We start from the raw sequence: 24,540 nt of genomic DNA, 5'->3' as shown, positions 1-24,540 counted from the left end.
TTATTCCTGAATTCTCTTATGTTTTCACCAGGACATCAAAGACACAAATAAAATCCCTCCTGGGCTGAACTACAGAGGAAAAAAACCTGCAGTTTCAATTGATATGGATCTATTCTTGTCTTTCTTTTTTTGATAAACAGAAGGATAATCCTCCAGAACGGTACTGTGGAGAGTAACTCCTTGAAAGGATGAAATCATGCTGTTCACTGCTTCCTACATCCTTTAAGGGTGATAGCATCCCAAGATGCTGGAGTTTGCATGGGTTACCTATCCATCTCATTGGATCTGTACATATGCAAGGGCTGGTATCCCCCACGAAGACATCACACTGGACCTGTAAATCATAGAGCTTTTAAAATCCATTAAAGATATTGGAGACATATGTAAAAAAAGAAGTTGTTAGCATTTCCCTTCCAGCTTACAGAATATTCTAGGTATTAAACGAGGAGGTATAGAGAACTTCATGAGACCAATAATAAATGTTAAGTCAGTGGGGTTTAGTCTCAGCTATATTGAGACGTACAAGTTTGCTAAGACCTCAGCTATGGGTTGGAGTCCATTGAGTCTACTGTCCATGAACAGAATTCATATTAGAGTGGAATGGTTTAACTTTTCCATGACTCAGTTTAGCTACAACTTTTTAGCTTCCTTGGAAGCTTTGTTAGGTGCAGGGGGAGGTAAATCAGTCAAGGAGTGGTAGAGGGAACCAGAGACGGAGGCTTGACACCTCCTACCACATACCAAGACCAAAGAGGTTTCAAGAAACACACAACTATGAAAGATATGTAAAAATGTAAGATTATTAGTGTCTGAACTGACATATGATATGACACAAAAGGGAGCACTCACTTAATGCAGTCCATTTTAAAAAAAAACTTGTTTCCACTAGAGAATTATGAATTACTGGACTTTATATTCTGGCAAGAAGAGACTGAAGAGAAAAACTAAGTGAGTTTAATTGAAAGACAAAGATTGATTTGTGTCAACCAAACCTCAAGAAAAAAATGTCAAGACAATGAGACCTGTACATTACCTTCTCACAGAACAGAGCAGGCTAAAGATACAAGAGCAAAATATAGGCCCCCCCCTTCCTCCCTCCCCCCACAAAAAAACAAAACAAAACCCCAACAGAGGATGTAACAGATATTCACTTAGAAACTGGGCAAAAGGCCCATGTTTACATTACAATAACCCAATATCAAGTATAAAATATCTACCACCAATGATTTGCCTGTAAAAAGGTGTTTTATTCATTTTCACCTACCCACTCCTTTTGGGGTGCTTTTGAAATCCTGTCACTTTTGGTTCCCGAAGACCGTAGAAACTGGCCTTCTTGCGTACCTCAGAATTGACTTTGTAATCTGAGAGCCAAGTGTTCCTTAGCTTTAGATAGATCCACCACACACTGAAAACAGCTGGCAAGGGCAAGCATGCATGTGTAGATATAGCAACAGTTTGGAATGAGGGACAAGGGGAGATCCTCCAGTGATTAGAAGGAAGACAGCTAGAGCCTGTAATATCTACCCATTTATCTGCATTGGTAGCTCTCACCCCTTGCAATCTAAGTTTTACTTCAAGCATCTGGGTGTTTTAGATCTGTTTTGTGATGTGTTCTGGCACTGGTCAGTTCTGGACAGTGCAAGCTGAGTTTTCCTTGTGAATTTCTGATTGTTTTTTCTATTGACATAGGTAATTACTGTAATGGTCCGTGGTCCCAAAGAAGAAAGAGATGGAGAGATTTTGTGCATAGAAATGAGGATTTTATGAGAAGCGCTCATGTCAAAAGCTAAGAGGGAGGGAGATTCAAAATAGTAAGGGTTTTAAAGATGAACTAATAACAAAGCCCTTTTTCCGTGTATGCTGAGTTGGTCTAAAATGTAGAACACCATCTCTGCAGGGTTAAGGAACAGCTGTGTACACACTGGTTAGACACCCGACCACATTCCTTGAACACCTGTCTAAAGAAATCAAAACTTCAAGACTATTTTATTTGAAGGTGGCTTTTCACCACACATTGAAACCTACAAGTACCAGAATACAGTGCTATGAAAACAGAAGAATGGGGCAAGACTGCTTTTATTTTGATTATACTACTGCATACCTCAAACATCTAACTACAGTCAAACAAGCTTGCTCAACTGGTGAAAGGGTTTAAAATTGATAATTAATACCCTGCTTTTCTCATGCCCTGGAGTTTGGATTATTTAATATTTTGCTGATAGCTTGGGAATCAGAGTATAGTTTTTGGTGATGGACACACCCGAACCTTTGAAACCGTAGAATATAAATAATAAATGTACAGAAGTTTCTATTTAGTAAAGGATTCATCCATTTATCTTGACTCATGTGAGTAGTCTCACTGACTTACCCAATGTATGTTTACAGGATTAGATTCTAGCCATGCAGAGGGTTAATATTTCATTAATCCAACGCAACGGATGCAAGTTGTAAAACTAAGCCACAATTTGAATTTGAAACATTTGATTGTAACAAGCAGCCAAAGAGACAGGTATCACAAATTCTTGCTTCCTTGCCCCACCAACTATAAATAAATATACCAATAAATATCCTACAACCCATGTCTCAGCTACAGAGACAGTAAGAAAAGCTACAACACAAATAGATGATGGGTCAAAAACCCAGAACGCCAAACTTTGAATTGTGCGTATCTGTGACCTCCCCAGTGCTTTGTATTGCCACACAAGACCAGTGCATCTGCTGTGCAGTAACCGCTGTGAAACATTTAGGGAAATAACTAGGTGGGTGGATACACACATTGCTTATGCAGAGGAGTGAGTGACTAGCACAGGGAATTCAGCATCTGTCTATGAACCCGTGAAGTGCTTACAAGTGCCAAGGATTGGAACACACAATCCTCTCCCCAAGCCTGAAGGATAGAGGCACCACACTAAGGAGCGGTTTACTCAGGATGAGTTAGGTAAAGTTTAAAATCATGACACTCTTCCCTTACAAATCCAAAAGGGACACTTTACTGAACCCTTTATGCCAAGCAATCCCCTTTACCTGTGCAATGACCTCAGGATCCATGGGCCGATGGTTATTGAAACTCTTTGACCTGCCTGCAGTCACAGTTTTACGGATCTGAGGGCTGTCTATCCTGTTCTTCAGAGATGAGTGCCGGCTGATAGAATTGAGGCTGCCATGGCCGCTGCTGGAGCATTTATCTGGTACCTCCTTGGGGAGACTCTGGCTCATAATGGGCTGAGATGAGGGTCTAGAGCTAGCTGTGGCTCCTGGGGAGGCTGGTTCTACCAGTCCGTGGCTGTCGCTTTGACGGAACGCTCTTCTGATGCTGCCTGACTCTGGTCTCTTTCTTTGCCTTCCAACACAGAAGCAAAACAAGTCAGTACAAGCAGGTGTCGGGGATGGGCCATACCTCAATATAGATGTCCTGAGACAACACAGAGGGCAACTGAAAGAGAACTAAAGGTGGCCTGGTTGTCACTATCACTCACAAATCACTATCACAACACTTGCCATTAAAACAAAAGACTGAGAATATATTTAACCCATGGTCAGAAAGGGTTAAGCATCCTGCAGATAAATGACCCAAATTCAACCCTTATGGACATTTTCGTAGATAATGTTTGTGTGTGTTTACATATATATTGTTAGATGTTAACAATGTAATCAAACAGTCCCTGCCTATGCTGTATTCTGTTAATTCAGAGATTGAAAGGATCTCTTAACATTTAAATGAACTGTAAACATAGTGATTCATCGCTCTTTGAAATGTACAGCAAATCACCTGCGAACGGTGGGAAAACAGGCAGTTGCCTTATGTTAATCCATGTAGCTATATACCCATGATGATTAGGAAACAGGTCTACTCCGAAGTCTCCATGATTGCCTATTGTTCACCTAAGGACTCCGACCTGTTAAGAGAAGGCCTGGAACTGTATAAAAACCCCTTGAGTCCTGATCCTTTTTATCTCAAATCCTAAGGCTGAAATGTCCAGACCTGTCTGGATCATCCTGAATATGATCTATGGACTATATCTGAAAGAACTCTGCAACTACAAAACTTACCATCCCTACTATGAATTTCATCTCAGAAACTGTACTCATGTCTGTATGTATACTGACTTTAACCAATACTCACTCTCTCCTTTTTAAAATACATTTTAGTTTAGTTAATAAGGATTGGCTATAAGCGGATATTTGGGTAAGATCTGAAATATTCATTAACCTGCGTCTGATCCTTTGGGATTGGTAGAACTTTTGTATATAATAAATAAGATTTTCAGTAATCCTCACATATTTGACTTAGGTGTCTGGGTGGAGGCCTAAGACTGGGTTACTTTAAGGAAACTGTGTTGTGGCTTCTGGGTAACCAGTGAGGTATTACAGAAGCTGTTTCATGCTGGTCTGGTAAATCTAAGTATTGGAATATCCATCAGCTTTGGGGACTGTCTGCCTCATCCTTTGCAGTTCACCCTAATTGAAGTAACTCCAGCATGGCTCCTGGTCACGCATGGTTATGAAAAAAGATTTTGTACTTTTAACTAAAATAATTCTGTGTCTTCAGCTAGTTTGGCTGCCTGTTTTCATGATATTAGAAAAGCAGAGCTTCTATCTTTGGCTGAGGGGCTGGGTAGAAAGTCTAATCAAACTCTGGGACAGAGGCCAGAAGATATTTACAGCTATACATGTATGGCTGGTGACCTGCAGTATGGCTAAGCTAATAATAGTCATTTCCTGTTTATGGTAAATGTATCTTCTCTATACTGAACAAGACCATGGTGGCTTAATTATATAGTGCTACAAGTGTATAGGGTGCTGTGAAATAGGTTAACTGGTAAAAACAACTCTCTCCACCCAGTAGCATGCAGTCTGAAAGCATGACTCCAAGCAAATGAAGTATGATCATTGTAGCAGGAATGTGTCATTCAATAGAGCGGAACCCGTTGCATCCTTTAAAGAGGATTAATTTATATATAGCACAGGCCCTGTGAGTAACTGCTAGAAAGTTCTAGTTCCAGCTGGATTTTGGCATCAGAAAAATAATTCAGTGGGTGGCACAATTGCTACAGTGAAACCATCTGATCTATTTTGTCCAGATCTGCACAGATCAGAATATTCATTTCTAAAGAAAACACAACATGAGTATTATGCTGCTAAATATCACACCTTCCCTGGTAAAAGGAAAACATGAACTAAGCCTAACCAAGCCCTAGGAGCTCTCCCCTTTGGTGCAGTGTCCATAACAGACGGTGAGCCTCCAGAACGGATCTGATTATACAAATCCTTTCATAACTGGTAAAGTTCTGTACTTTAATGGCTCATAGAACATGCCAGACCCTAAGGTGGTGCACAGTGATATAGCTTCAATGATATCAACAGGGCTGGATTAACTCACATTAGCTGAGGATCTGGCCCATTATTTAATAAAAACAGTGGCAAACTTAAAATTATTATTTTCTATCTTTGCGCTAGAGTCCCTGTTAGACTAATTAAAGGTTGATATTTTCATTCAGTTCTAGAATGTTACAATTATCAGTACTAGTAGCTTTAAGGCACAGATTTATTGCAGAGAAACATACATTTCGGTAACACAGAATGCTATTTTATAATAATGGGAGAATCTGAAAGATCTGGGGGAGAACCCTGCCTTAAAAAATAAATAAATATAAGAAATGAGACACATTTCATCTCATTCCAGTTTCATTTTTCAGATTTTCATCAACTCGGCCTTAGGCTACTCTAACAATTTTTCATTGAACAGACAAAATTGGAAGTGAGGATAGTTATTTCAGTAGCACTGTACATACATAGTAACTTCCTTTGGGTAAAAAGCGTGAGATAAAGGAGAGATCATTATGGATGGCATTGAGGCACTTGGACAGAGGATTGTCTTTCATTAGTGCTAAATGTCTTTCAAGATACATTTAAAAAAAAAAAAAAAAGGACACAATCCCTGTCCTAAAGAGCAAACAATCTAAAATTTAAAGAGGCAGCACCAAACATTAAGATCAAACAATGGGGTTGGAATAGGAGAAAAGGGGTTACAAAAAAAGTCATGGGATGATGACTATGATCTTCTGTGTAGTATGGGACCATCTTCCTATGTGATAGTACAGTGCCTCATACCATGGAGAACAGATCCTTATGGTCTAACATTTCACTTCTTGACTCCTTTTCCTGTTTATACAGTATTGGTAGTGCTCCTAATTCTTCACCACTCCTTCTATTCGAAGGCATAGGTTCATAGGTCTTGAAGCTCTAATCCTTTTCTCTCTTCAAACTTCTCTTGACAGAGTCTTTCCATTGTATCCTCAGTCTTCCATGTCCTTTCCCTCCCATGCTTCCTTTGCTGGTCATTCTTCTCCTATCATCATCTCATGTGTGCTCTCCAGCCTATCTATCATTAAGAGTCCCAAATTCATCTTTTCCCTAATTTCCTCCATGGGCTCTCTGTCTACCCTCTGCGTGCCTACTGATCTTCTCAGTATATTATTGTCTACTACCTTCATGCTTTAGAGAAATGCAAGATCATCAGAAATGCAAGATCATCATCTTTGTGGCTCTGCTACATACACATAATAGTTGTTTAAATGTTAGTGTATGTACTATTGGATTTCAGATTTTCATCTTAGTGCAGGGGATGATGTGGAACTGAGGTGGGGGAATAGGTGACAGTGGGAGGAAGGAGGAGCTAGAGAGTGAGTGATGGGGTACGGATAGGTCTAGAGAGGAGGAAACAGAGAGGAAGTGGTACCACTTATTCCTACGCCTCTCACAAGAGAGGAATGTCCCACAACGCTCAGCACCAAGATTTCTGTACCAAGTAGAAAAACGCAAGATTGCTCTTACTTGTTGATGTTTGCAAGATAAATATCAGCGACGTGACCCCCACTTGGACAATTGGCACCGGCTCTGGCTGTCACTTTTTCTTCTGGTGGCTCAGAATTGATTTCTATTTCGGACTTGGGGCTGGATCTTTCAGAGGAACCATCCTCACTAAGGAAGAGGAGGAGGAGGGGAAGGAAACCACAAACAAAAACACAACCTTAAGTTTTCAGAAGGTTCTACTGTGTCCCCTCTGCCCCTTTATCATCACTACATTGTGAGGGACAAGTTTTGTTCCAAATTATGAAGTCAATTTTTGTGCCTATCTTTGAGAGCCCAGCTGTGCACTGGGATTCCTCAGGTGGGCAAATATTACTTTTAGAGGACAAAGATGCTGAACCTACTAGAACCCAGCACATACATTAAGCCCCAGTGACTTCAATGGCATTGCTCCTGCAGGGAACAGCTTGTGAGATCAGGACTATGTAATCCCAATACAGTGCAGGCCTGGGCATCACAATGTAGATCACTGGAAGTTTGAAAAAATTTTCTTGCTCAAATAAGATTTAACTGTACCCGAATCTTCCAGGCATTCAGCAACCCACCCCGTATCACTGTAGAGGTAACGTACGTGTAGCCAATGATTTTAGTTTATTATCCATTTATTGTGTGATATGATTAATCAATGTTATATTACATATATTCATTGTATGTTAGAGTTAATTTGTAGGATTATAAAAAAGTGTAAGATCAGTATTTAGAGGAATCAAGTATAAGACATGAGTAAGACAAGCTGAAACACAAGAACCTGTAGGCTCAAGTCTGCAAGACTTTAGCTTAGCTGTTTTAGGCCTTGGAGACAAGAAATGACGACATAAGTGACCGGAAAATAACCCAATGCACTAAGATTATGGGAAAAGAGGTACCAAGTGGTAATATTGTGCAAAATTACCCAGAAAATGAATATTAGATGATAAAAATACTGTAAAGGCACATCTGTCTCCAACATGCATCTTAACCACAGGATACAGGTTGTGTGTCAATGCTAATGAGAATAAAGGGAACTTACACAGCCTACAGAAAATTGGGGTCCCTTAAGTATCCATGGGACACAGACCAATAAGGGGAAAAAAGGGTTGACACTTTTATGGACATGCACAGAATGTAGGTATTGACAAAAATCACATTCTAAAAAGGGGATGCCCAGAATGGGAAAATTGAGCTCCCTATGGGAGACTCTAGGAGGAACCATCCCTCTACTGATGATCAAGCCATGAGACCCATCAGACCCTAACACTGTTGTTAAAGATGTGAGTATAACTATATTTGTAACTTGTGCATAGGTCTATATAGAATTTCTATATGCTTGAGTAATCATACCTTTAATTTTAACTTTAACAACACTTGTAAAATAGACTAAACCTTGTACTTGTGAATGTCTGTGTGGTCACTACCCTTGGTCTTTATGTGTTCCTAGAGACTAACTCTAAAACAAGTAGCAGAGATGACTTTCATTCTGTTCAGCTTGAAACTGTAGCCACCAGAGCTGAACTCGCGGCGGTGTAATACCACATTATAGAATTAGTGTTAAATAAAATAAAAAGCTACATACGTGTCTTGAACAACAATGTACTGATGAGGGATAAGGCCGTCGATGCCATTGTGCCTTCCCTCCCACCAATCATCTGAGGCCCGCTGATACAGGAGGAGAGAAGCCCCTTTTTTAAAGGACAGCTCTCGTGCAGTTCGGCCAATGTAGTCAAACTTTGCTATTGCTTCTATCGGCTCACACTCTAGGAGAGAGAAAGAAAAAGACTATTTAATGAACACACACTGTTGGACAAGGATTTACAAGTTTAAATCCCTCCCTTAAATCTTTCAGCGATGGACATCAGCTACAGAGCAACAGTTATGGGACATGACCATGTCATCTGAGATAAAGCATCACCTCACAATAACGGAGAAGGGGGGGAGGGCACAAGCATTCAGATTTTGGCATCCATCTCTAAGGCTACATCTACAGTTGTGTGTAGATGACAGACCCCGCCCGCCTCCCTAGCATGGATATAAATACACCTCTACCCTGATATAACGCTGTCCTCAGGAGCCAAAAAATCTTACCGCGTTATAGGTGAAACCACGTTATATCGAATTTGATTTGATCCGCCAGAGTGCGCAGCGCAGCCCCGCCCCTCCGGAGCACTGCTTTACCGCATTATATCCGAATTTGTGTTATATCAGGGGAGAGGTGTAGCACTGTAGATGGGGAGGCACTGCTTAAACTAGTAGAGCAGACACAGCAGAATCTCAGCGTACGTATCCTACATGGCGCTCTGCATGCTCCAGCAGTGCCTTCCCCATCTACACTGCTATGCTTAATCAGTGCACTGTCCCTGCTCCCTCCCCACTCCCAAAGCCTCCCTGTGCCAGAGCCTTTCCTCCTGGCAGTGAAAGGCTCCTGCAGCAGAGAGCAGATGGAGCCTTTCCCGGCTGCCTCCCACCAGGGCCTTTCACTGGGGTATGTAGCTACATGTACACTACATACAACCACCAGAGTGGACAGTGCCAACCAGTCAGGGGCTCTTGGATTGAGTTTTTCATGTCAACATTTTCTACCCTGAAATCTCTCACTGCAGCAAAGAAAAACATGACAAGAAAAACCCACAACTCAACTCTAAGGTCACCAAAAACAAGACGCTCTCGGGGACAAAAGCAATCTAGAGTAAATTTCCTCAAAGGCAGCTCAATAAACCTTCTGTGCTGGCAAGCAGGAGTTTTCATTAGCATTTAGGGAAGAAAAGACTTCTGCATTCAAGCTGCTTCAGAAGTAAGGCCTCTACTCAGAAGAATATTTCTGCTGCCTTATGGGGCTTGCGGGGACCAGAACACTACAGATCCTGGCACTGTGGGAGGCTGATCTGTTCAGAGCAACAGCTGCCTGTCATGGAAGCTAATAAAAATATTAAATGGCTGCATGTTATGATGAGCTCACATTGTTTATCAAGCACAATCCAAGGGCCCTAGGAGCTGTACAATACATGGAACAAGACAGCTCCTGCTTGGGGAGCTTACAGTCTAAAATAGACAGTCTCATAACAGTGACCAGATACCAACCTGTGGCACTTGTACTATGGAGGGGAGGACAGACTAGGTATCTAGACAGTCAGATTGATCCAACTCAAATTGCCTGGATCACTTTAAGATTTACAATTCTGTCCTTGGCAAATTCTCTTTTGCAGCCAGGATACAAATTACAGCTCTAGCCTGGAATCAGGTAATGGAGTGAGCTTGGCTGCCTACTTCCTAATTATCTACAACTTACAAGCATCTTTCAAGGAGCTGGGGGCCAGCTACCTCTTGACGGCAGTTTTGGCTTCTTTTTAAAGCAGCACACTTCAGAGATCTCACAGCTCTTTTCCTGATCCTTCCAAAGCAACAGACCCTGTTCCTGGTGCAAGTCAAGGAAAGACGTGCCATTATTTTGTCTTTAGCCTGCCATTGGGATTAGGGGAGGCTTCTTCATGGCTGCCTTTGGCTGTGCAGTGGCCAGCCAGAGATGACCAAAAACAAACATCAAGAAGTAAGCCCTTTAAGTTATTCCTTGGGGAAAGCATGTGCACAGGAATTAGGCCATCTAGGGCTTCCCTGAGCAGGATCAGCAGTGGCCTGGACATGATTCTCAGAGCAGCATAAATCCTGAAAGGTGAACAGGGGCTGTAGTACCATTGTCTGATCAAACAGCAGAACAAAAATATTACCCACCCTAGAATTGTGATTAGTGTCTGTGGCTGCAGAGCATGGACAGACCGAGGGCTAGGACCAAGCAGGCACAACATTTGCTGGATTTAGCCTTCAATAATGGATTTTCCTAATACAAAACCAGACAGCAGCGTTTCTACTTAATTATACATTTCAGATACGTCTACGGACAGCCACAAAGGATTCCAGTCATCCGCCCCCACCAGCCTGCAAGGTGTTTGCATCGGTGAAAAAGAGCTCACTTGTTTTCAGCTTGGAAAACTTTTTTTTCCAGTCCAGATTCCTTTGAGCATGTGGTTATCTGCTTCTGGCCCCCTCCTTTCCTCTTGCTTATTTGGTTCTTGGAACCAATTCATTCATACCATTTAAAAAGTTAACTTTTTTTATTTATTTTTTTTTTACATTTAATTACAAGTGAGGGAACTAGATTTTTTTTGGTAAATTTCATCTTTGTTTCATTAACAATTGTTTATTATTCCAAATGAGCAGAGCACTTGGGTTTCTTACATTTCCGATTTGCCTTTTAGGACTCTGGAATTTGGCCAGACAAGTGATTTTAGACTCAGATTTCCAGTACTGCTGCCCTATTGGGCTCAGGCTCCAAGGAAAGAGCAAAAGACTAAGCCAAACACAACTACCACTCCTAGTCTCAAAATCGGTGCTGGAGAGCAGCAGTTTACTGCCTCTCCACCAATTCATGACATAGTGAACATGGAAATGCACTTGCACCCTCACCGTATCAATGGCCTGCCTCTGCCAGTCCCAGCCACCAAGTGTCTGATCACTCTTACATCGCAATGAACGTTAACAGAATGGCAACTCCAGAAACCACAGCCTTGTTCTTAGACACTGATTCCCTCCAACTCTCTGCCCCAGGATCCAGCTTCTAACCCTAGAGATCAGTGGTGAAGTAGTTTCCAGGCTCACATGTTTGTCACTAGGCAGCTGCTAAACAGACCAGGCCCCCATGGCATGAGTAGCACGCGGAAGCCAGCTAGGTGGTTGTGGGTTAGAGTGGCTAGTTGAATGAGTGAGAGATAAACTTCTCTCACCTCACATCCAGAAACTGACTCAACCACCAACGAAGCGTGGAAGGACTTAGTTTGCAAACCCAGCCTATGATACTGAGCATGCCTCGGGTAACAGCCTCACTTGGTCTGGATTGCTTCTCGGCACCACTCCCAGAGCTGAGCTCCTTCATCCAAACCAAGTGGCTCTTCAAATCGCTTCTCTCGGAGACTGAGGGCCGAATTCAGAGAGGGTCTGAGTCCCTCTAACTTCCGCTTGGCTCCTCTCAGGAGTTAGCCCTGAAGGCACCATTTTGTGCCAAGCAGAGCAGGCCCATGTGGGTGGCTACAAAGAGATCCTGCTCTGCCAGCACCCCTCACCTGGTGCATCTCTGTGCATCCTCCACCTGCTGGTCTGCCAAGGCACCTCTCAAGAGCCTATCTTGGAGATCTAACTCACCTCCCTGCCGCTACCAAAATGTACCTTTATTTCCCTCCCAGCTAACAAAAACCTCCTGACCCCTCAGCAGTGACAAAGGCACCGTTCTCCTCCCTTCCCCCTTCCAGGTGCCAAACTCTGCCTCCATACACTCTATACAGGTTGTGGGAAGCTGTTCCAAGCCAACACTGATCTCACCTTGCATGAGGCTCCTCAAGGCCAAGCCCCAGTGGCTTTGGAATGGAGCCCAACTCTAGCCCACAACCCATCTCTAATCATCTTGCTCTTTTGCTATACAAACTGTTCAACAACAGCATTCAAACACAAGCCAAGAACGTCCACCTATCAGCGTGTCCGCAAACAGAATTACAGTCCTGGGTAAACAGGCATCAGAGTCTGCCTTTCTTTTGAGTGATGTCACTCCTTATTGGGTAAGTAAATAACACAGAGGGAAAAGCTCTCCCAAGCTTTCCAAAGGGACTGACTTTCAGAGGAACAAGATGTTTAAAGGGGACATGAGAGGCACATCATTTTACACCCATACTCTCTGTAATACCCGACAACCTTGATTAAAAGTCTCTTTTGACTGTGTTTTTCCCAGTTGAAGAACTAGTTTTTCTCCTTGGTTCCCATATTTCTAACAGAGATGGCAGACAACACAGCTCATCAGTCTTTACTTCCTTGTTAGCGCGACAGCAACATTAAGCCAACATGAACGTTTCCAAACCATGGGATAGGTTAGCCGGTTAACCACTGGTGCAGAGACAGCAGGGGGGAGTGTAGGAGAACCAGCCAATGCTACTGAATAGGTTGCTAAAGAACAATTCAAGACATGCAATCAAATTGAGAAAAGTCACATTTTCATCTGAAGATGGTGCAGTTCCTGTAGTCACAGGCGCTTCTCTAGGACAATTACAGCTAGCAGACATTATAACACAATGCATTTCTGTTTCTATTTGGTCAGTTTGCTTTGGGCATTGATCACCACTCCGAGTCAGTTTTGCTGCTTCGGACTGGCAGTTACACTTTGTTATGCACTGGTACTGACAACATACCCGGCCCTCCGCACTGCTCTGCAAGGAGCTCATGTGCATGGTTTTCCCCAACCCCTAAAAGGGGGCATTTTCACCAATAGCAGTGAGAGATTGGAATCAATGAGTTTAGGGTTGTACTGTCTCTTCCTCCCTGGACTCTGCACAAAGCTGGGGAGCATCAGGAGACAGCTGGAAAGGTCAAGCAGAGGCTACTTAGTGGGACGAGGCTCAAATCCCCTCATAGTTACTGAGGCCAAGAGAAGGGCAGTGGAGGAGATCCCCAACAGAAACCAAGCATCAGCAGGGATTCCCTGTCCCTGAGGCTGGCTTGTGGGGAGAAGGTAGGAGGGGTTTTTGCTTGCTTGTTTTAAATAAAGCAATTGGAACTTATGAATATGCGGCTGCCTGCCAAGGCCACTGAAAGGGAAGAAGCTTGGCAGACAGCACATGGAGAGGGGAGTGGGAGAGCAGGCAGGGACATGTTGACTGTTTGGCTTTCTGCTTAGCTCATGCTCCCCAGCTCAAAGACCCGTTTAAACAACAGGAGAGCAGAAAAGCCGGTGCAGAGCATTACAGAAGACAGGAGTCTGTCTATGCTTGCCCCTCTGGGAAGGCACCTTTGGAAAACAAGGTTTTTTAGAGTAGGTTTGAAAGATTCCTGATGGCAGTGTGCCTTCCAATTTTTTGGTGGATGTTGCAAACAGCTTTTCTGATTCAATTCCCCACAGGTTATCGGCACTTTAAATTTAAATTTAAGACAGCATCCCCATTCCTAACAAAAACCATAAAACCCCTGGACAGCTAAAATGCATCACGTACCATCATCACTGGTATGATGCTCAGCTGCTATATCCTGAACTGAATCTTCTGCTGAGGCTGTTTCTCCATGAGGACTTTCACTGCAGTGGGAGGAAACACATTCAATGCATTACACTGGAGGAAGGTCATTTTATATCTACAAAAACAGTCACACTTAATTGAGTAGTTAAGCTCTAAAACAGGCTTTCAAGGGAGGTTGTAGAATCCCCATCATTGGAGGTTTTTAAGAACAGGTTCAACCTGTTCTTAAAAACCATCTTTTAAGGATGACCTACGTGTATTTGGTCCTGCCTCAGTGCAGGGGGCTGGACTTGATGACTTTGCAAGGTCCCTTTCAGACTTACATTTCTGGGTCTATAAATACTAGGTGCTTTACACAGTGGTACCAAACCTGGATTCCATTGTGCTAGGCACTCTTTAGAAGTGGACGCACTTATATGCATTGAAAACTATGTTGTTGAAAATCAAGTTGAGTCTCTACTTCCATGAGCACCTGGAGTAGCCTTTTCAGTTTATGTACATCGGGGAAACCTGAGTTTAGATCTCATAACTGGGCCCTCAGAAGATTTTAGATGTTACAGATGGAAAAGGCATAATAAAAGTCTTGTTCATCTTCTCTGGCACTCGAGGATTATTCTCTACACGATATTATCCATTGCTCTCATTAGTTACTCAAGTTACGGAATATCTCATTTGCCCTACAGGAGATTATTCCATGATTTAATAGGATGCTTCAGATTTTTTTCTTCTGATCAGTTTAAAAATGTTCTTGTCTTAATTTCACCAAATAACTGACTCCCATATCAGTTTAACTGGCATAAGTCTATTTACAGATGCCTAAGCACCTCTATTATATGAAATGAGACAGAGCTTGACGAAGATCACACATGTAAGAAGTGGAAAACAAAGGGGAGAGAATTCATGCACTCTCCCAAATCACTCTGCAGAGCTGAACTGCCAGTTAGCAATGATACCGCTAACGATTCCACATGAGGAGCACTCTCCTCTCCCCCCTATACAGGAATATATTGTTGAAGGGAAAACTTGTTTGCTCTAGGTTTATGGCTTCCATGCGCCAGACTGAGAGGACCTTAAATCATCTCAAAAGCAGTTTTTACATTTCTTCAGAGGATCAGTCTTTTTTGGCCCTGAAAAGGTTAGAGTAAGAGTTCACTGACGCCTCATACTCTCCTTTTAAGAATCTGTTAGCGAGATCCATCTTCCCCTATTTAAAAAAGAAAACAAAAAAGAAAAAGAGGAGCCTGAACAATCTCAGGATCTCATTACACTTAATACACATAACACTCACTCTGCTTCCTAGCCCTCTTCAAAGACCACACCTCAGGAGGCACTAGTTAACTTTCCCATCCTTTACTAGGCAGGATAAACACACTGCAAAGTTTAATAAAAGAATCTAAAGCCAACAGAAAGCCCCAGGAGGGCTATAGTATTACAGGCTAAAGTTTCACCCAGATTGTGAAGTAATGTAGCATACAAACAGCTCTAATGATCTAAACACTGTGAAAAGAGAAGCAGGATCACATTTCTTCCCTCCCCCCTCATAGAACACTTCCAACCAAAAACCCCCTGCCCCTGCTGTAAAGAGATCCTCTCCCTCTACGGATCACATGGGCGCTTGGATGCTGTAAGGAGGAGTGCTAGGCTGCCGAGTTCTACACGAATACTGAGGGAGTGTTGGCAATACATATTGCCAGAGGAATGCAAGTCAAGTTGAGCATCTTTATACACTGTTCGCCTCATCAATTCTAATGTTCACATAAGATTCCTTGACTCTGACCACGACCCCATTAACACTGTATATTCTCATGTGGAGTCAATCTGCTCAGACAGGGGATAAGTTTTTTAAAGGTGCCCATATGAAGGGCCTAAATCTCAACTGCAAACTGTACATTGTATCCCGCCCTCTCTGCTCCCAGCGCAAGTAATTTCATCCTCCCCAGCAGCCAGGGCCGGCTTTAGGTCAATTCAACCAATTCCCCTGAATCAGGCCCCGCCCCTAAGAGGGCCCCGCGCTCAAGCCCCAGTACAGCGTATACCGGGGTGGCCCGGCTTCCCCAGGGGGCAATTTAAAGGGCCTGGGGCTCCCAGCAGGGACTGGAGCCCCAGGCCCTTTAAATTGCCACCAGAGCACCACTGCTGGAGCCCTGGGGTAGGGCTGCAGGCCTCTGGGGGCTATTTAAAAAGTCCGGGGCTCCGGCTGCTTCTACTGCCCCGGCCCTTTAAATAGCCGCTGGAGCCCCACCACTTCCCCAAGGCTCCCGCAGCTACTTAAAGGGCCGGGACAGTAGAAGCAGGGGAGCCGCAGGCCCTTTAAATAGCCTCCGAGCCCCATGCTGCTGCCCTGGTGGAGGAGGGAGGAGGAGGGGCACTCACCGTACAGGGTGGGCTGTACCCCCTGCCCGCAGCCTGCCCCTGCTGCACCCCCTGCCCTGCCTGCACCAGCTCCTGCCCGCAGCCAGCCCGTCTCCAGCCAGCCCCATACCTCCTGCCCTGCCCGCACCAGTCTCTGCCTGGCAGCCAGCCCCACACCCCCTGCCCTGCCCACAGCCAGCCCGTCTCCAGCCAGCCCCTGCTGCACTCCCTGCCCTGCCAGCACCAGCCCCACACCCCCTGCCCTGTCTCCAGCCAACCCCTGCCGCACCCCCCACCTGAAGCCAGCCAGTCCCACACTCCGTCTCCAGCCCTGCCAACCCATGCTGCACCCCCGTGTCCCTGCCTGAAGCCAGCCAGCCCGCCCACCCCACACACCCCTGTCTCCAGTCAGCCCTGCACCCCTTGCCTTGCCTGCAGCCAGACCCTACCTCCAGCCAGCCCCATGTCCACTGGTGCCCTGCAGTTCCCAGGGCAGTAACCCTGCACACCTGCTTCAATGAGGGGGGCAGGGAGCAGCTGGGACCCACACATGTGCACACCAGGTACACGTGCACACCCACACTTGTAAAAATGGAGCTCATTTCTAGTTCAGGCCCATCTTTTTAAAAAAGAACTTTAGGTAGGGTTAACATACATCTGTATTTTCCCGGACACGTCAGGCTTTTTGGTTCTTAAATCGCCACCCGGGAGGAAAATACGGATGTATGGTAACCCTATTGGTACAAAAAATACATACTGTGGCACATCCCTTAAATCAGAACTTTTTATAGGGAACTAGTTGCTAAGAAATGAAAGGCTTTTTTTTACTTTTTTTTTTTTTTTTTTTTAAGTCATCCCTGCCAGGGCCCAGCCGAAAATGTTCGAATTGGGCCCCGCACTTCCTAAAGCCGGCCCTGCCAGCAGCTGCTGATTTAAAGTGACGGCCGCACAGCGAGAGCATGGAAAGGAATGTGCACAGTGCACATTAAGGATGGCTCCTAGCCACGGGGGGCCTCTGCACTGGAGCATCATCATTTGTACATTACTAGGTGAGGACAAGAGAAGGCAGCTGAGGAAGAAGCAGTGTTCAGGTGCAAACGCACTCATCTCCCTTTGTCTGATGAACCAGCACAGCCAGGAGGGATCCACTTTGCCACGTGCAAGCTCTGCAGCAGAAAGCCCTGTGGGCAATGACTAACAGCCACTTAATACCACAGCTACCACGAGGCTTGAATGTAACCAGATGCTTCTTCCCGATTCATTTCTTCAAACATTTTATATCACACTGAACTCCACCCCTCCCTGGTTTCCCGCGTAAGTAGGAAACGGGAGGAGGAGGGAGGTATGAAGATAGAAGAAAAATAGAGACAAGCAAAGTAAATTGAGTGATAGGAACCTGAACATTTTTTTTTTTAAAGCAGATGAGACTCTGCCTTCCCACCCCCAAAATGCAGTGATGGTCAGCATAGGACAACATGGTTTTGCATGGTCACTTTCTCAGCTGTAGATCTAATGGCATGTCTGAAGCCAGGCACCCTCATGTTTTCCAAAGCAAGTTCTAAGTGGAAAAAGCATTTGGGAGCCAGACACTAGAGTAACATGAGTTACAAAACCCCAGAGATCCCCTTCACCATGTCCTGTATTTGCCTAAGTATGAGTAATTTGGGGTAGGGATTGTCCCCTACACAGCCCTGTCAAGTTCCATGTACATTTTAACACAATAAACATGTACAATGCATTAATTGCAATAATAATCACATGCTAAATATTTAACTTTTTAATTCCTTATGACAGCTCCCATTCGCCTAGGGGAAACCTCACACATGATGAAAATACAGGTCTCTGAAAGGATTTAAAAGTCAGCCCATACAGCTCAGCCAGCCAGTAAAAATCAATGGAAGCCATGAAAAGTAAATCAATCAAAATGCCATTGCAATAGCCCTTTGTTAAAAACTTCTAGCACTTTGTAAAAAAAACAGTCTCTCCTCACATCTCATATCTAGTGGTCAGATGGTTGATGAGTTATCCTATCCTGTAATACGGCAGAAAAAAAAGTCAACAAGCTCTGCCAATAGAGTGACTTCCTTTTTTTAATAAGCACAAGAAAGTCATTTGCCTTCCTGGGGCAAGGGCACTGAGACAGTTAAACATCCTTCCTTTCAGCGGGAGGTGGGCGAGATCAATTCAACCACTAGGAAAGCAAACACCTCCCTTCCCCCTCCCTCCACAACCTTCCACCCCAGATGACAGGAGCCACTCTGGCTCAATTGTTTCCAGATGCTGCCTTCTGACAGAATGTGCGGCCAGGCCTCCTGGGGTTTTGGTTGGATGGAAATGGTGATTTTGTATTTCACCCCCGGTCAGTACTGTCCTGAAAACTAACCCACGTTACAGCTTTCTAGGTTCAGCTGCAATCAACCCTGTAAGTGACATTCCTTGAGGTACAACAGGCAGAAAAATGAGCAAAGTAAGAACGTAAGGGACGAACACAGTCAACATACTGTCTGTGTGGCTTCCTCCAGGAGATTATGGTCATCACAGATACAAGACTAACTGTGGTCATTTATTCTCCTTCAATAGAATGAAGCACAGGTTTGACATTTGGGTCACTGGCTATTTCTTACAGGGCCTATTTCATGTAAGTCACTGGCTCCCTGAAAGGACAAGAGCCATCTTGTTCCTTCCGCAATTTTTTTGTTTTTTGTTTTTGTTTTTGAATAACTCCTTTAAATTCTGGGACTGGTGTTGGAGGCTGGAATTTGACACAATGCAGTGTGCATGACGACAACACCCAATTAGTTAATGAGAACGTTAAGTGCTGGCCCCCTTCCTGTGCTCCCTAATGGCTCCTACTGTACCAGTAATCCTCAGTGCTTCCACCCCTGCTGTAGACTGGGCCTTCCAGTTCTCTCGGTCCTGGGAAGATGTTCTCATGTTGGATGATGATGGTTTTGATCAGCTCGTTGACATGAGCCTGGCAGGAGACCTGATCATGGCCTTCAGGCACAGACATCAGCGTGGGCCCGAAGCAGATGGCCAAGTTGTAGGGATCCATCATGTTCTCTTCACTGAACTGAGATAAACTGCAAGACAGAGAGAAGAGGATTAATACGAGCCAACAATACCGACACCTCCTGCTAGGGAGCCAACATCTAAATCGAGAGGTCTAGCTTCGGGTGCTCTGCTCTTTAAGCCCCTTCTGCTGGGAACAGAACATTCTGGGTCAATAAAGGAAAAATAAAAGAGTGACTGGAATTTACTGGGGAAGGAGGAACCTCTAGATGCACCTCCCAGGATCTGACAGCCTGATCTGACACGGCTTGCATGAGGACAGATTCCTAGCTGAACTCTGTACTGAAAAACAGAGAAAACTTTGCTGCTTGCTGACATGCTGATTTCTTTACTCAATCACTAAGGCATTTTTCCATTTCCCTAACATCCTCCTCAATCAGCACACACAGCATTGGTAAAGAAAGAAAATGTCAGACTGTTCCTCTTTTCAATAGCTTTATTCTTCACGCAGATTGAATTTCATTGCCGGGAATTTATTTACATGCGGTCGACTCTCTGCACCCTGCTCCGATAGCAGCTGCTGCAGTAACACCTTACATCCAGTCAAGAGGCCAAGGAAGGCCTGACTGAGTCATTGCTGCTCCACACATCACAGCCTGCAGCACCGAACACAGCAAGGGAGCTGGCAACCAAGGAGCCCTTCTGCTTCTTTCCATTTGCACCCTCCTTGAAACTGAGTTCTTTCCAAGCCCAAAGGCTCCCAATAGCACAAGAATAAGCCAACGCTCCCTATGGAAGCAGCCACTAGGACTTTTAGTATTAGCTACAGGGACATATTGAAACCCTTTGAAGTTGAAAAGCAAGGCCAGCTGGAGCTAGAAACTTCCACAGGATTGTAGAGGTTTGGGGACTGTGTTCTTTTGACAGGCTTTGGGGAGCTGACTTCACAAGCAGAAGCATATCCTGCCTTATGACTGCTGTTTATAATCTCACTGCGGCCCTGCATCCAGTTCCAGAGCAAAACCTGGTCTCCTCTGCCTGCCTCTGTGCTTGGTAGCATGAGTTAGGTAGTGTATTCTCCAAACCAAACCAAACCCCAAACTCCAAAGACCAAGATGTTTCTTGTTAGCAGCTTTTCCTGGAGACGATCTGTAGGATTTACGAAGTGCAGCCAGAACACTGAGTCTCTGCAGAGCAACACTTCTTTAATCTGAATAAATTTTAACCCCAAACCTGTAATTTAAGCCTTTCAAGGCACCAGTTAATGGTTAAGCACCAAACAGAGAGCTAAGTTCTAGAACAACCCCCTTGAAAGACCCTGTTTTCCAGTTCACTTCTTAAAATAATTAAGCTATTAAGGCTGGAAGGAAACATTCTCTTCAATAACTCCAGAAGTGACATCTGTGGAATGAGAATCCCAAGGCATCGAAGAATTTCAGAGCACTATTGTGGAAAGTTTCTCTTCTTGCACTGCAGAATCTCTTTTTCCTATGCCAGAGCTTGGGTGGAGGAAAAGACAGTGGTAATCTTGTGAATTTTTTTTGGTTTTCCACAGAGCAGTAATGATTTCTGCAATATATATAGGATCAGATTCAACAAATGCCCTGGACCATTTTAATAAGGGTCTTTAAACTCGTTACCAAGTTTTACATAAGAGACTGGGCATCTCTCAGGAGCAGCTGATGTACTAGCACCTCAAACACAGGTAACAGGACTCAAGTCTCTGAATTATTTAATGTCGATTGCCACATGAGCAGTAAAACCAAAATATTATCATCTTATTTTAATAACCTGCTTGCATCCAGAAGAAGCCTGAAGTGCTTTGCAAATTTACATATGCAGGAATCACTTCACCCCCCCCCCCAAAGAAATGCAGCCACCTCTGAGGTTGAACACATGAGCACAACACATCAGCACAACTGCTCTGAGAACTCTTATCGCCCAAGTTGTTTATAAGAGCGCACAGCATTTAGGACAGAAAGAAAAATACCATCTCAATGAAAATACATAGTTAGCTATCATATTTAGATAGGATGCAAGGTGGGCAAACATTCCACTAAGCTTATCTCAAGTGAAATGGGCTCCGTAATCACCACAAGTGGAGATAATATCCCTAGAAAATACAATGAGGTTACATCAATCTGGGGCAGCAGTTCAATACTTAGCAGGAAGAGTAATCTACTGAAACAGCAGTTCCATCTTCTGCTGCATACTGGGTTACTCTAGAACGTCTCCCATCCAAGTATTACCAGGCCTGGTCCTATTTAGTTTGCAGTACTGAGGATTTTACAACTTTAGGGAGTATTGTCTGCAGGCTGAGGTTGGATTTACATCACTTTCAGTTTTACTATGAAGTCAGCCTTAGGATTTATTTAGAGTCCTTTGCTTTTCAAGTTAGTTTTGGAAGTGCGGCTAATCCAATTAGGAGCCAAGACAATTCAACAAGCTACAGTGATTTTTATTTCAGCTTCAGAAGTCACTGGGAGTTGTATATGCATGTCTAAACAGAGTTTGATCCCCTGAGTTTTCGGGCTATGCTTTATTTCATGAATAATGTCTGTTGCACTGTTGTTTACGACTGGTCATTCAATGGCCATAGCATATGTACTTACTAGTTAAAAATCAATAAGATTTCTCAAAGCAGTTGTAGAAATAGATTTCCCAAGCTCCATACAAACTAAATACACCCTATTTCTCCAATGGGAAAATGAATCCATTCTGGAAGCCAAATTTTCCTCCTTTTTATTGGAGGCACAGTGGGGGCAGAAAGGGCTGCTTTGTCTAGCTAGTTTTAATGACCTGTGGGAGACAGATGAGAGAAAGGGCAAGAGGTTCCATATCCCTCTATAAGTTATTTATAGCTGAAACCTAAAATTGCAGTACAAGATGTTAAACCCATCATGAGGAAAAGGATGAGACATCCATCCTCCAGGCTGCCAAAATGATGCGATTAAGATGACTGAGCTCTGCAGAGCTGCGCCTCAGAATTCAGCTCTGAAGTATGGAAGGTTGAATCTTCTTGTACTGTCAACTCCCCTGATGCAATTGGTCAACCAGACAGGAATCCACAGAGCAATGCCAATATATAATCACTGGGACAGTGCCTGGTTTTCTATTGCTTGGTTTTAGTATAACGTTTCATGGAACTTTGGTGATGTCTAGAGGGAGGCTGCAAAATTTAGCTCCAGATCCAAAAACTTCTGGGGATGTTCTGATCCAGAATTTTGATTTAGTCTGTTACAAAGGTGCCAGATGGGAAGGTCAGATTCAGTCTCTGCCAAAGTTTAGGAGTGTACGGATCTAGTGTTTTGATTCAAGCCCAAATACTGTGTATATACCATAGATAATTTAAACATCCCCTCCCAAATGCAGTCTCTGTTTTGTACCTGCCCCAATGTGAACATGAAAGACAATAGCACTGGACCACCCATTTGATGTTATCCGCTTCCATACAGAATATATGCAGGGATGCAACATTTCCTCCTCTTAGCATCATCAAGAGCCCCACAGCATGCAAGGAGAATAAGGCTGGGTTCCCTCTGCCAGCAGAGCTCCATGTACCCACCCACTGGGGAGTAAGGATCTTATGCATTTTGAGCCCATCTACCCCAACAAGGATGGAGTACGCAGCATTCCCAATTCTTGCTAGCCTAGGACCCAGACCCTGATCCTTCATGTTGCACTTCCACTAGTTTACCAGGCTAGCTCCAGTATTATGAATTTTCATTTCAAGAACTCTGTTTAGGTTGCTGAAGAATTTTCTAGTTACCATTTGCAATGCTGACAGGCCCAGCAAAATAGATACAATAGTTAAGTAAGCAGGCTGAGAGGCAACAAACTGCTACCAGCAAAGAGAATGCCACTTGTACCCTGAACTACTTGCTCTGGATCAGAAACTACAGAGTGTCAAATCTGCAGTCCTCTCATTCAACACATTTATACCAACCCCAACAGAGCTCTGGTGCTTTCAGGGATACTCACTGACTGAGGAATGCAAAGAGGTATCTCATTACAATCAGAGTAGTTTTAGGCAAGCTCAGAAGGACCTTCCGGACGTGTAGTGCTCTTTCTTGTAAGTTATCCATTGCTGAAAGGAGGAAAGAGCACCATACAGAGTTATTATATCACCATGGCCATACCTGAAGTCACTGAATCTGCACGTTTGTGGCACACTAGGAGGTTCCCTACACTAGGGTGTAAAATATTAAAGATAGGAGGCAAGATACAGTAGCACAGAATCTTGGGGAAGAAAGGGGCTATCTGCTTCTTGTTACGTGTATGATATGTTCTCCAGAAATGCCTTAAAGGAGGAGGTAATGTATGCATAACCTGTTCTGCAAAGCCCTTTATTGCAAAGATGCAGGGTATGTGTAATCTATCTGCAGGTTCCCTTACAGTGTGGGTGCACTGAGTGATGTCTGTTTCACAAGATCCAACACAATAGCTCATTCCAATTAGCTACAAAAGGTGGGTGTTGAACAAAAAAGTGTTTGGTCTGACTCAGAAAATAGATTACCATAGCTAAAGGGTGAGCTAAAAGGTCTGTGTGCAGCAGACGACTGAGGAAAAAAAGTGGGCAGCATAAATCCTCAGCCCTGGAAGGATGAAGTTATTTGGGAGCAGATTTCTTTTCATCTAATATGAATTAAGCTTTGTAAAGTCATTTACTGTGAGAAGAAAACCATGAGTTGTTTCGGAAGCAGTTATCTTTGCCCCACTTCAAAGGCTGCTGCTGATGGCTATTCCACTGCCTGGACAATGGATTCATTCTTTGCGGCTGAATGATTTGGCAATAATGGGACCATTTAAACTTGGTTTCCAACAAAAAAGAAAAAGCTTTGAAATAATCCAAACTGTTTATACCTGGACTGTGATCACTCTCACATTATACATTCAGTAGTGAGAGTTCATAAGGAATCTTCCTTGTGGTTATGGAAGGGTTATTCAGACTGGTTAAAACACACAGCTGCTTCCCTTCTGGAAATACATGGCATGCACCAGAATAGATGTGCTGCATGTACATGGATAGCAGCCTGGTCAGGAAAACTCTGCTTGAACAGTGGGATTCCAAGATGGCAGCTGCAAGCACATTCTGAGTTGAGGCCTTTAAAAGGAGTATTTTGTGCAAATTATTATTTTTAAAAAACTACTTATGAAGCTTTGGCTCTGAAGATGCTGTGGCCACCATCTCGGAAACATGCTGCTGTGGTGCAGATCCTGAAGGATCCACTTAATTCTGTTCTCAGATTCACTTTCCTAAACAGGCTCTGCCATGAGATTAAGGAGT

General features: G+C 43.8%; 1 protein-coding gene across 5 annotated transcripts in view; it reads right to left on the bottom strand.

Annotated features, from left to right (window-relative positions):
- The window catches only part of SRGAP2 (SLIT-ROBO Rho GTPase activating protein 2), a 209,356-nt gene that overhangs the window by 6,240 nt on the left and 178,576 nt on the right, over positions 1 to 24,540 (bottom strand). For all 5 annotated transcript variants that reach the window (XM_045014353.1, XM_045014357.1, XM_045014356.1 and 2 more), the window contains exons 17-22: positions 23,235 to 23,340; positions 19,100 to 19,324; positions 13,869 to 13,948; positions 8,423 to 8,603; positions 6,835 to 6,981; positions 3,025 to 3,340 (exon numbers count right to left, since the gene is read on the bottom strand). In XM_045014353.1, the coding sequence (XP_044870288.1) occupies positions 3,025 to 3,340; positions 6,835 to 6,981; positions 8,423 to 8,603; positions 13,869 to 13,948; positions 19,100 to 19,324; positions 23,235 to 23,340 (1,055 nt within the window). The remainder of the gene's footprint in view (positions 1 to 3,024; positions 3,341 to 6,834; positions 6,982 to 8,422; positions 8,604 to 13,868; positions 13,949 to 19,099; positions 19,325 to 23,234; positions 23,341 to 24,540) is intronic.

The sequence above is a fragment of the Mauremys mutica genome, chromosome 4, assembly GCF_020497125.1.
Source record: "Mauremys mutica isolate MM-2020 ecotype Southern chromosome 4, ASM2049712v1, whole genome shotgun sequence".
NCBI classification, from domain to species: Eukaryota; Metazoa; Chordata; order Testudines; family Geoemydidae; genus Mauremys; species Mauremys mutica.
This window is presented reverse-complemented; position numbering and strand designations above follow the sequence as displayed.